General features: G+C 43.1%; 1 protein-coding gene across 4 annotated transcripts in view; it reads right to left on the reverse strand.

Annotated features, from left to right (window-relative positions):
• Positions 1 to 13941, reverse strand: part of BCAS3 (BCAS3 microtubule associated cell migration factor) — a 3636180-nt gene that overhangs the window by 3506836 nt on the left and 115403 nt on the right. For all 4 annotated transcript variants that reach the window (XM_085649432.1, XM_085649434.1, XM_085649433.1 and 1 more), the window contains exons 3-4: positions 9003 to 9057; positions 7232 to 7307 (exon numbers count right to left, since the gene is read on the reverse strand). In XM_085649432.1, coding sequence (XP_085505558.1) covers positions 7232 to 7307; positions 9003 to 9057 — 131 coding nt within the window. The remainder of the gene's footprint in view (positions 1 to 7231; positions 7308 to 9002; positions 9058 to 13941) is intronic.

Genomic DNA, 13941 nt, shown 5'->3' on the forward strand with positions numbered 1-13941 from the left:
TTAGGACTTTGGCTCGGTGATCCCGCATTGCTGGCTCAATAAAGTGCAAAGTGCAAAGGTGATAGTTATTCGGTTGTGGACCAACTCAAGTAGTAGAGTGTGTCACTTTTGATGATGTCCAAAAATTCACTAACCAACCTTTATAAAGTGCATGTGCTATAACAATCCTAAACTACGGGTCGTCATCTCTCTCGACTGCCCTGCAGTCTAAGTGCAACACCTAGTTAACCGGTTATTAGCCTCCATAAGCAAAGTTGCTAAAACCTAATGACTCAAGGAAAATAACCTTTGTAAAGTGCTAGTGCTCTCATTTCTTTCTTTTTCACCCATAACTATGAACCATGCAGAATAAAACATAAGCAGAGTTGCTAAAGCCTAATGGCTCGAGAAAAATGATCTTTATAAAGTGCTAGTGCTTTAATTTTTTTCTTTTTCAACTATAACTATGAGCCACGAGGATAAAAACCAGGGATAATTGTCTCCTTCCCAAATACTGTTCTAGAGCGTGTGGGTGCATGTGCAAAAAATCCAATACACTATATTAAGTATTCAGGTTTTCACTGCACCATTTCCAATTCTATGAGTCGTTACGTGATCACTAACACATCCCAATTCACTTAAAGTGCATGTTGCCAGGTTTTCACATACACCTGTGAGAAACTCAAATATCTGATGCCATCTACTGGTACAAGTTGCATTTACTCCATTGCTCCCTTTTCCCTTATGTCATCCCTGAAATTGTGCAGGAGAATTTTCTAAAATTATAAAATATACAAACATCCTTTACATAATTAGTCTTAAATTCCTTGTATAGCTCACATCGATACCCAAAATGCATGCTTGCTTCATCTTCCTTCCCTCACTCACACATGTGTGAGTGGACTCGACACGTTTTTAATCAGTTTTTAATCAGAGTACTATGGTAACTATGAGTGAAGGCAGGGAGTGTGGGTATGTTAAAATAACCTCTCAAACCTAAAATGATTTTTAATGATATAGATTTAGAGGCTGGTTTAAAAATAAAAATGGCTAAAATTACTTCACTGTGCACCAACATCACCACCGGGAGGGGGGGGGGTTCTTTTTTTCTTTTGGGGGGTAGGGGGTGAGAGTGGAGTTGAGGTTAGGATCTTGCCTGAAGACCTTCCTCAGGGGTTTGATATTTCAAATCTAGCATCTTATACTTTGACTAGGGGGATTGATATGATCCTAGGGTTGTATGAAACTGAGACCCACATAGCTGACTGTTTTGCAACCCCGGGGCCTGCGCCCCCTTACTGTACTCATGAGGTCACTGATGTTTTTATTTTTCTATGCTTAATAAAATGAATTTTGATTAAAAAAATATAAATGGCCTATGTCTTTCAGTTGGTGGATTGCTTTTAGGTCGGAGAATGTGATGGGGGGGAATACACCCTTCTCGAGATGGTGTGGGTAGTATATACCGTTTTCTATCCATGTCTCGTAGGTAAGACTTTTCCCCTTATATTTGATCCTGCTATTTGCCCACAATGATTCTGACTTGGACCCTTTGATGTTAACCTCCATTTTCTTGTCAACTTTTTGGAGTGCTATTTTTGTGTTTTTAAAGATCGGTTTAGATGTGTGTGAGTATGTGTTTGCCGTTAGTAGGGCTATTGGGCTCAGGTTGTTCAGAATGGCCTTCTCGACCTGTAACCATACCGGTGTGTAGTCGGGCGCCGGGGCCACCCAATGCGTTCCCTGTTTTGCTAGGAAGGCTTGTTGGAAAACCTTGAAATCTGCTAGGTTCACCCCACCCTGGGGTTTCGTTAGTCTCAGTTTCTTAATACTAATTCTGGCCTTCTTACCGCGCCAGAGGAATTTGGGGAGCATATTATCTGTTTTCCGGTGGAAATCGTCCGTGAGAAAGAGCGGGAGCATGCTTATCAGGTAGTTGATCAGCGGCATGATCATCATTTTTATCGTTTCCATTCGTCCCCACCAGGTTATGAATTTCAGGGACCAGGCCTCTAAAAGGTTCTTAACTTTTTCTAATAGGAGTTTTTCATTGTGACGTAGGGTATTGATCAGGTCGGTACCCAAATGTATTCCTAAGTATTTGATGTATCCCGTCTGCCAAGTCAGTCCCGAGTCCCCTAGGGTGTCTCTCGTGCAGTATATGTTTAATGGTTTACATCCGGATTTTTCATTATTTAGTTTATACCCTGATAGTTTGGAGTATTCTGCTATTGTGGTCATCAGAGCCTTTATCAAGGGCTTTGGTTGCTCTGTTATTATCAGAATATCATCCGCGTAGGCCCTTGATATCAACCCCTTTTATGCTAGCATTTAATTTTATGTCCTGGATGAGGGGTTCGAGGGCCAGAAGGAAGAGTGGCGGTGAGAGTGGGCATCCTTGTCTGGTTCCTTGCTGCAATTTGAAGGGGTCCGAGAGTGAGCCGACAAACCTAGCTAGCACCCAACCCTCGATCTTCAGTTATGTAGCAAACATCAAAAAACTAGGACATCAAGTCTCGCTAATATACAAGCTACTACGCCTGAAAACCACCAAACTTAATGCCACAACAACTGAATACTGGGACAAACAGATCCACCCCCTGCTAAATGACCATGAGTGGAAAACTCTGTGGGCCTCAGCCACGTGAAATAAGATCACCCCAGTCTTAGCACAAGCAAAATTCTGGCTACTCCACAAAACCTTCTGGACCCCAGAATGCCTAGACACACTAGGTCTCAGGAAGGACCCCCTCTGCTGGAACTGCAACATAGAGAAGGGGGACCTAGCGCACCTTATCTTCCACTGCCCCAACACTCAAGGTATTCTGGGGAAGGGTATTTGATTTCATAGACAATGTGTTTAAATGCAAACTATCGAGGGAATTCGCCTCCCTCACCACTGCGTTTATGCGAACTGATCTCTTCTCTGAGAGAGAGAGAAGGAACTAATGGACCTACTACTGACAGCGGCGGTTAAACTGGTGCTAACCAACTGGAAAGACCCAAGCAAAACTAGCTACAAAGGATGGATCAACTGGGTCACCCACCTCAGAGTAGCAGACCGCATGGCACTGCAACACTCGCCCTGGAAAGCGTCAAGGGGGCTGTGGGAAACTCTGGACAGGTACCTAGACCCATACGAGCCTCCATAGCCAACGTACCCTAACTTCGAATGTACCGACCAAAGGCACAAGCCACAGGACAAGTATGAACCCGGGATGACTCGAAAACGAACTCAATAACCTCGAGATGATATAAACGAAATACAGTCGATATATCAGACCCTAATGTTAAGCCAAGAATGTATACCTTTCAACTTGCCTGTCCTATCCCCTTCCTCTCTTCCATTTCTAACTTTTCTGTCCTTTCCTCCTTACATCTCCTTCTCTATCAAAATCTAACCAGCAACAGGGTAACCGCGTATACAACAATGTACTAACGTTCTATGTCAGCTGTGGCTAACCGTGCAACAGAATTTGTGATTGTATACAGTATATAAAAATAATAATCTAAAAAAAAAATGGCGACACTCTTAGGTTTTAATGAAACTAGGTGTCTATTCGGTCGAAATATTTCAGCGTTTGCATCTTATAGTGCTTCTGTACTCAACAATTCGTGTGCCTACTTATCTAATCGTAATACCTATATATTTGAGGTTGCATGGACATATCAGATAGATAACATGCTTGGTATTGCAATTTGTGTGTTTTCTTTTTCTCGAGGGGTAGGTAATCCAACATGCTCCAACCACTTTTCAGGTGACGTGCATGCCCACTAAGGTACATACCTCGGTTACAATTGGGTCACGTGAATCGGCACCATGTAATCTTTAGCGCCAATCACAGACAGTTGAAAAACCAGGAAGTAAATACTCCATTCTAACATCTAGAGAGACAGGGACACTGCTTGAGTGATGAGCGGACCCGTACCCATGGCGAAGTAAGATAATCGTGTACTTACCTAATTTCTAAATCGAACGGAAGCACCAAATCGGGAGTAAAGTTTCTAAATGTTGATGTGCCCATTTTTTCTAGTGTGTGACTACAAGGACGGTCCATTCCTGAAACTCCCTATGATGTAGGTAACCTTTATTAGCCACTTGTTGTTGTTGACAGGTGTATTACACCTTTGTCTGTCCAATGTTTGCTTGTCGTGTGTAACTGACACTATGATTTGTCACAAGATAAAACACGAAAATGAGTTTGCAACATTACGCACATAAGAACGGGTGCACATTAAGATATGGGTACCCAGATATTTAATTATGAAATTCTCTTGTTTCAGCTTTGACCTTACGAGGAAAAGGTCCTTCAAGTATGGTCTGTACAAGAATGTGCATGCCTTTTGAATACAATATAAATTGCACAAAGCTGATAGGCTGCTCACTATAATTAGCAGGGTAAACCAAGGTCCTGACGAAAGCCAAATGACCTTTAGAGGCAGTTTAATTGGCTGAAACAGGTCGATCAAATAAACACCTAGAACCATTCAAACCTACGAGTGTCGCCATTTTTATTTTTAATCTAGCCCCTAAACCTATACCATTAAAAATTATTTCATGTTTGGGAGGTTATTTTAACATATCCACACTCCCTGCCTTCACTCATAGTCACCATAGTACTCCACTTACAAACGCGTCGAGTCCACTCACACATTTCATATGTGTGAGCGAGGGTCCAATGATAAAGTATGCCATGGGTGGTACCTGTGGGTGAGGACCCTAATAAGATATATATATATTTGTATATGTATTCATAAAAACTCCTTTCTATATCCAAAAACAAATAGGTTTCATAAATAGATCTTAGATAAATGTAAGGTGAACACCGATTTACCTGGGTCCGTTACTTACCAGTTTCAGATACACAACACACATGCACTTTAAAAAACTCATGGTATCTCCTCTCTTAGTTTGTTGAAGCATAGGAATTGGGAAGATGAGGGTATACCTACCAGAAAGACTTCTCACTCCTTTAGTTGTGGCACATATTAACAAAGCTACAATGGTGGCTGGGAATGTGGGCGCACTCAACTTGTTCCATATGAATGTAAATGCACATCTATCCTGTACACTACTTGTCCATATAACCTTTGGTGCTCTGGAGGAGGAGGAGCCACCTGATCTTCCTCAAATAGAGGAAATCCAAACGGAATTAAAATGTTCTCCGAGCACACAAAAAGTTTTCAGGTCAAGGTCGTGATAAACAGTTTTTTATTCCAACATACAATTTCGCCCTTATTTTCAGATTCTCCACTTGCCAACACGAGTTTCATCTTTACACTGTAGGCATAACAGCAGATTTCTTCAGGGCTATAACAGCTATCCTGTGTGGTAACGGGAGTCCTCTTAGTAGGAATATCACACTTTCTATTCTATTGTGATGACCCTGCACATCGGTGGTACTAGCAATAGAGGTTCTGTAGTAACAGTGGGAGGAGAGACAAAGTCAGTGTCTGGTGAGGTTTCCAAACTACTGGCATCTACCAGATCCTCATATCTGTTCTCCCCTGGTTCTTCACGGGGGTGATGGAAGCCATAAGGGTCCTCAAACTGTCGCCATCTCCAGGCCAGTAAAAGGAAAAAGGTACTGGCTCGGTCTTGAAGGGCATGGAACTGGTTAAGTTAAAACATCCATCCGGCTCCGTATCGGAGACTGGCATGACGATGGGGCCTGCTCCACCGTGGGGCTTCCATAGCGTTGAGAACACCACAACTTGAGTGGGCTCAGAGGAAGGTTGTGGCTTTGCGGGCGGAGCTGCTCTGGATTCAAGCCCGGAAACAAGGGGCCAGACTGGAACTGAGGGCGGACCTGCCAGTGGGATTCCAGTAGGAAATCAATGGGGCCCAAAAATGCTTCAGAGAGGCCAGACCACCCAAATATGAGGTCACATCCTCATAGTACTCCTTTAATTGGGCGGGGTTTGCTTAGAGAATCTCATGCGCACTCGTTGTTCCAGCACCTTGTCCAATGACTTAAAATGGCGAGGCGAAGTCAAAGAATGCTTCAACTCCTTTGACTTCTTTCGCTTATCGGACTTACCTGAAGATTTGGACAGGGGCGACGATCATCCGGATCAGCTCCGCGAGCAGTATTGGGACCTTTCACATAACCATGATCTTGAGCGTTACGAGGTAATCTGATGACGAGCAGCGAGAAGCTTCAGGAAACTTTCCAGCAACGCCTTCAAATTCATGTGCAGCAGTGCGCACAATGCCTTGGTGTCATGGTCGCGCTCAAGCACCACAAGTTAACCAAAGGTGGGTCTGTCACTGTCATCTACCTGTGACAGGCACCACATGGCTTTAAATCTGTAGGCTTTTTAGGGAACATCCCTAGCACAACAATAGAATAATCTCAAAAGTATTGTCGAAAAAGGTCGAAAAAAGGTCAGTCAAAATCTGATTGTGGTAGCTCTCTACGGATCCTCTCCTTCCTTCTACCCTCCCACTCCAATATTAAACCTGCAGACCTAAGTCGATTAAGGCTTCCTTATTGTCAATTTTTTTTATGTTGTATTTCCTTATACCACTGGCTGAATGGTTGTCAAAGTGTTGCAGCTTTTAGATCACAGCTAAAATGAACAAAGTACGATACTTCACTCCCAACCTATACACAATAGGTTTGACTTGAACTTTTTGATAAAAAGTGTTTGCTGGTATAGGTCTGCACTTCGGAGCTCATTCATCTTGTTGTTGGGAATTGGCTGCAGTCAAAATGGTCATAGAGGCCCCGTTTGGTCAAGCTTACAAGGAAATGGATTGTTAAACAGCTGTGTTATATTGTAGTCTATTGCGGATATTCTAAAAAGGCACTTTTCACTTTGGCGCAATGATACTGATGTAAAATGATTATGTAGTTCTAGGATGATAACCTATGTTAAAACAAACACATTTCAATCCATTACTTTTGAGCACCTACATTTTAATTTCGCTTTGGCAAAGGGCGTGAACATCGAAAAAGGACAATATTACATGACCTACCAATCACACACCGATTAGTGAAAGAACAAGTTAATTATCTTACACTGGGAGAGAATCGTTTGCCATTGAGTTGCTGCCCCCTCGCTCCCTTTGACATTGCACCAGCTTTTATTTCAGAGAAAATGTTAACCTAGCAGAGTCAGCCTTTATTAGCGCGGTCCAAGTCCATTAATCACAGGCTGGTAATTGTTAATAATCAACCTGAAAACCAACGACCCTTCTAACCAATGTTAGGCACTCATAAATCTGGATAAAGAAAATTAACCATACCGTTAATATCGGCGCTTTCAAATCTGACCCAGACAATTTTTTCCTTCTCTTCAGTTGGCTGTGCTCCGCTGTAAGCCTACACAAGGAACAGAAATAATTAGGGAAACAAAGAGTCTGCAACTTGCTCTTGGCTTTGTTTAAAACCAGTGGTCCAAGTATGAAGTGTGTACTGGGCCCACTGCAGTTTTAATTACAAGGAAAAATGGTTTCTTAATGCAGTCTTAGTTTCTTAATTAAAAAATTACCAGTAATGTGCACATGTCCAAAACAGCTGAAGGACATGTTAGAGGCCAAACGAGGAACAACCTGTGCCATGGGCGCCTTTACAGCAACACGGGCTACAGATACACAAGCTCCAGTTTGAACCCAGTCTTTCATGAGATTTAACAGGGAGGCAGAGATTGCAATTCACAATGAGAGCAGCCAGCTGGGACACCATACTGATCGAGCCTAGAACTGTACTGGGCCACACACCTCATAGCTCAGGAAAAGGTAAGAAAAACACAAGGCAATTTCTGCGGTACTCAAGGTCTTCGAGTACGTGCTCAAATTATTTCTGAGTGTTAAGGATTCTAGGACCAGTGGCAAGTCCTTTACTCATGTTAACAGTGCAAGGTCATAATTTTGGTTCACTGTGTTTAAAGGGATAAACACACTGACTCCGCAGAAGATAATGCAGGCACCAGTTGTGGACTCTCAGCCCTACTCCTTTCTGACAAATTTCATTTTTTTCCCTTGGACTTTGCACAACCATGACTCTGGGATGGTGAACGACCCAACTGTCCTCAGGCAAACTATAACTGACTGGGGAGAGCCCAAGGTTCTGGCAAATTCTAGAAGGCTTCATCAGGGAGTCCGCTTCCTGTCAGAGAGAAACAGGCATGGGACAGGCCATCCTCCTTGCATGCAGGAGATGGTGGTCTTGCAGGAATAAGGTATTGGTATGCATGCATATTTCTGAGGGGCAAGGAACTACCGGCATGCTTTGGTTCTGGCACATGTAATAATAACTAGTACAAATATACAAGGAATAACACCCCATCAACCCCCCACCCCCCATGTATTACAGTGGTCTGCTTGAGTGACCAGCTGAAACTTCAGGTAATCCCATGGATACTAGGGGCCAAGGGTGGCAATGTCTAGAGTCCAAGCCCGAGGTTGGAACCAAAGTACATGTGCTTCTTCCTGAATGTGAAAAATGAACTTTTTTTGGCTCACCTATAACTGATTTTCATTGGGGTAGCACTAACGAATATCAGACTGGAGCCTCCCTTTCTGTGATTGAAATCCAACTTTCCACTACTGGAGCTGTACTTTTTTACTTCTCCAACCTAGCACTCAGAAGTAACCACAAGGTAACATGCAGTACTTTACAAAACTTCTTACTCTTGTTTTGTACATCCACCTGTGGGCAATGCCCGAGTTGGCAATACTAAATTTACTTGATCAGCACTTGACAAGCAAAGGAATGGCCCAGCTGTAGAGGACTGACATTCTGAAATGCAAGGCAATGTCATAGTCAGTAGAGTGGCCTGCATGAGTGTGCATGTTCTGCGTACAAGAGGATATCCTCCTAACCTGCAGGGAAGAAGCCAGTCAACCCTGAATTATCAACAGAAGGTCCTCAGCTTGACATATCTATTTAAACACACACGTTTACTGCGGCATTGCCTCAAATAAACACACTGTAAACGGGGCTCTTTTTTTTAACACGAAACTCACTCTTTGATTACTCTGCACATATACTTATCAAGAAGATAGAATCACTTACTTGTGGCACAACATCTTGAAGGAATGTAACAACACTTTCCATGTACGACTGCTCACTGAAAGAAACAGAAGTAGCTTGTCAGTTCCAAACCAATACTATTGATTTCTGAGTAAATGTCCACATATAACGCACAGCAATATTGCTTTCTTTTACGGTTCAACAAACATAGTAACAATTCCTAAATTCAGTTGTGATAAATTGAAAAGTTGACCTTTTCTTCTTATAAAAGCAAGGCCTATGGAACTGGCTCCCATCTATAGGAGAGTGGAAAAGAAATGTATGACTTAAGATGAGTGCTTAAAATTGAATTAGGATAGTCAGAAGCCCCGAGAGAGAAACCGCTAAAAGTGGTAAGGGGAGGATACCTTAATTCGCTCACCCGAGCAGTGAAACAAATCCTGGTTGGTTGCAACAACCTTTTGCCTTCTGCCAATAGAACAGTGCAGGCCGAGCTTCTTGGGCCATTATGCACAAACTGGTATTTTGTGAATTACCGTCTATCTGGTTGTGCCACATCTACTCTCTCGGGAACAAGAAATACACCCAACAGCTCGTGACACAATTCTACAGTCCTAACGTACTGAAGCTGTATCATACCCTGGAATCTGCCGTATTGTCAATCCAGCTTCTTGCGGGCTGTGTGGGGAGGAGTTGGGGGTGGAGGAGGATTATCTAAGTAAATCTCCTAAACGCCAAACGGAATACATAGTGAACCCTTTTCTGAGAAAAACAAAATGGGCAGGTGTCTCCAACTCTTCCCACAACGAGTTATGCTCATATATGGATAAGGAGTGTTTGGAGTCAGACAACCCTACCAGAATAACTCATCTGTCGGGGGTATTATATATAAGTACAGATCCCTAGTCTGAACCCCAAAAAACGGTAGATAAAAACAATTATTGGTGTAATGCAGGAAAAGGTAATTTATTATGCACTATTCATCAATAAATCCTGTGTCAGAATGGTGATACTTATCTTGGTAATATCTGCAGTCATTACATAAAAACAGGTGACTATCAGAAATACCTCAAACATTTTACATCACAAATCCCTACTCTCTCCACTAGATTTGTCTAGTCCCTACTAGATAGCTACACATTTATTACCAGCCTCATGATTCCCGCACTGGCTGAAAGGTTACTAAAATTCACGAGCTGTTTCAATGCCAAGCCATGCAAGCATCCCTGCATACCTCAGAAGGCCATCAGGTCTGCACTGCAGTCAGAGAGCTGTACTTCGGCATGTCCCTCTAACAATCAATCACCGTATCTGCCCTACCCAAATCCACGTTACTCTTTATACCTTCTCCTCCAATGACTGAGGAGAGGGAAATGGGAAGCTCCTGCACGCCTTCTCGTGTCATCACTTCGGAACACTAGCAACAAAAGCACACATAAGGCAGGCAAAAGGCGCCATTTTATTTATTTCCGTCCAAGCTTGATTTCTGTGAGGCCGGATGCCCTTGCCACTTTAATCATTGAACGCAATCTGACAGCTATTCAGAAAAAAGAAAAATGTTTTTCTATATTTTGTTAGCACAATTGTTGTAACTTACAAATCTGAAAATACATCTCGCTCACAGTTAACATTACCATTCAAAATGTTAGTTTCCTAGGCCCTAAGCCTGACGCACAGACACTAAAGAGTTGGTGCTCGCATGTTGGCATAATATTAGGCCTGAATTGTAGGCAACACATATGTATATCCGGGAAAGCCTTGCCACAAACCATAGTCATCAGCGAATAGTGACAGGGCTAGCCACCTCTCAACAAGCAGGCCTGCAGGACGGGTCAGGACCCAGTGCTGTCAAAATGCGTTAAAAACAACACAACCAGATTCATTATGGGTCCAGTTAATAACTCCAAGGCCCTACACCAAAATTAGAACTCAATGAGAGAATGGAAAATACAATCGCACCACAGGCTTTCTTTCGACGGTAACCGAAAAACCCTGCGAGGCTGCTCATTATTCAGGCTACGTGCACAGCGTGTATTCGTTGCACACAAAGTAAACATTCTAGAACACTGTGGCACCAATATTTATTTTTTATTAAAAAAACAGCCGTGTCAAGCCAAGGTCCTCTGCAGTAATCTTCCACGAAACACAAACAGCAAGCGACAGCACAAAACCACAAACACAGACACTTTCAATTTAGAAGAGTCATTCGTGTGAACGCTTGAGGAGGGGAAGGGGGGGGGGGAGCAGAAACAATAGAGATCTGTGTGGTAAGGGTCTAGGCCCCTTGGCACTAGAGAACAGGGCGTTAGCCAGCAAAACACAAGGCAACCCACAGTGGCACCATGAAACGACTGGGGGCAAAGTATCTGAGAGTATTTATAAATCGTAGTTTTTTTTTGGGGTGTGGTAAAAACCATAACCAAGCTTCCTCAACAAAGCACTAGAATTGACGGTGAAATATTGTTAGAAGTAATAAGTAAAATCACCACTTAAAGAACAAAAACAATCTACATATGTACGGTTTAAACGCGTTTACTGTTAAAATATCGATACTGTGGTGATAGAGAGCACTACATTTATTTTATATAGAGCCCTTCTGCCATTTTATCAAGTAACCACAAAGCCAAAATAAGTATCTGCCTCAACCCTAAAAGAGTCCGGTCCTTTATAGAAGTAACATTTGAAGTAGAACAAAATCCAAATGTACAATGCACTGAAGCAGATTACCCCTATAATTACCAAATAAATCCGTATTAAATCTTGATGAACAAGTTACTTATCTTCTGTAACTGCTTATCTGGCAGAGATTCTATCGAGCCACAGATTCCTTACCCTAGAATAATCCCCAGGCATCCGCTGATGTTCCCGAAACAGCCCCGGAAGCCACAAAATGATGTAATAAAGATTCCAAAGTCGGCAGAATTCTGCACCTAGGCACTTGCCAGGGTTGTCCTCTATCCCTCTTTTATTACTCCTGGCAACAGACCCTTTGTTGCTGTTGATAAATGAATCTCCGGATATCGGCGGGGTTACCTTTGGCTCAAATACATTTAAAACAGCCACCTATGCAGACAATCTATTTATTTTCTCTGATAATCCAGATGCTACAATCCCAAAATAGAGACAAGACAGAGGATATGCCTTAAATGTTCATTGTCACTCTTGTTGTATTGGTCAGTCAGGTATTCATTGGCAGCCTAAAATGATAAAAGTATCTTGGCTTCTGGTTCTCAAGGGACTTAGTAGAGCCATTAATGAACAATTATTTTTAGACAGAATCAAAGACCAATTATCTTCTTGGTTCCCTAAATTCATATCATGATGGGGGATATTGAAAACTTTGATAACGGCTGCGACACGGATTAGACCATAGAAGCCTGTAGGACTGACCAGGCAAAATTCCTGTCTCGTCGGACCTGCATGTCCAGGCAGAAGTGCTTTGTAAACATGTGTAGGGAAACCCACAGCTCCCTGATAAATCTCTAGGACAAGGTACTCTGCGAACTAACACAGTGGAATGGGCTCGCAAACCTTCAGGAGGTTGCTTTTTGGCCAGTGCGAAACCGATTTTGATGCACAGCACTATCAATCATGAGATGGTGCGTTTCTGCAGTGCCCTTCCCTTTTTAGCTCCAATATACCACACAAAGAGTTGATCATCCACACAGAACTCTCTTGTGCAGGCAAGTTAGAAAGACAACTCACAATTTGGGTCCAGCCGAAGGAGTCTCGCCTCTTTTTTAGAGGGCTGAGGCGGAGCGTAAAAGGTAGCAGGGTAATGGACTGGCCTACATGAAAGGGAGTTACCACCTTTAGTAGGAAGGATGCTCTAGTCGGAAGGACCAGTTTGTCTGGGTAGATGGTAAGGTACAGAGGCCAAAATACCAGAGCCGGTACTTCACTGACCCTCCGAGTAGATGTTATTGACACTAGGAAGGCAGTTTTTATGGTAAGAATCCAGATAGGGCAGTTGTGTAATGGCTCTAAGGGAGCACACATTGAGGTCCCAATATGATGAATGAAAAGGAGCTAGTGGAAACATGCTGATGCCCTTTTAGAAACCCATTTAAAATAAGGGATTTGAATTGGGGTGGCTGATCTGTCAACCGCAGAAATGCTGATACTGCAGAAAAATAACCTTTCAATATGCCCAACGCAGAGCCATGCTGGGTTAGGGAAAGAATAAACTAAAGAACCTGGGAAAGGAGTGCCGATAGAGAGTAAATTTGTTTATCTGTACACCATGTCACTAACTTGCTGCAACAGCAGGCATATACCATCATGATGGGGGGGGGGGGGGGACACCTGGCTGCCAAGATAACATTACAGACGTCGGGCGTAAGGTTGAGAGTAGTCAAATCTCACAATTCCATCTCCACGTATGAAGGCGAAATGTTTTCAGGTTTGGGTGCAAACCCTGCTCTCTTTCTGTGACAGAAGATCCTCCTGAAGAGGCACCTTGATCAGAGGACCCATGCTCAACAGCTCAAGATACCAGACTCTGGAGACACAAGAATGATTTGGGCCAGGTCGTACCTGATCTTCTGGAGAACTCTGGGCAGGAGTGGCATTGGCGGAAAGGCGTACAGGAGGCTTGAGCTCCACTTGAAAAGAAAAGCGTGTCCGAGAGAGAGCTACCTTGGAAACTCGAGCGCAAAACTGCTGACATTGCGCATTCTAGGTGGAGGCATACAGATACAACCAAGGGTCTTCGCATTCTTGGATTAGACCTTGCGTCACCGCTGGATGGAGACACCATTTGTGACCACTTCGGCATCAATGGCTGAGTTTGTCTGTTCTGATGTCCAAATAGTTCGACAGGTGTTGAACCACCAGAGAAATGTCCTGACATTTCAGCCATGTCCAGAGACGCAGAGCCTCTTGACAAAGGGTCCACGACCCCACCCCACCCTGTTTTGTTGCATTACCACATGGCTGTGGTGTTGTCTGTGAACACCGGTACAAGTCATCCCCTAATTGA

Source organism: Triturus cristatus, chromosome 3_2 (genome assembly GCF_964204655.1).
Source record: "Triturus cristatus chromosome 3_2, aTriCri1.1, whole genome shotgun sequence".
Lineage (NCBI taxonomy): Eukaryota > Metazoa > Chordata > Amphibia > Caudata > Salamandridae > Triturus > Triturus cristatus.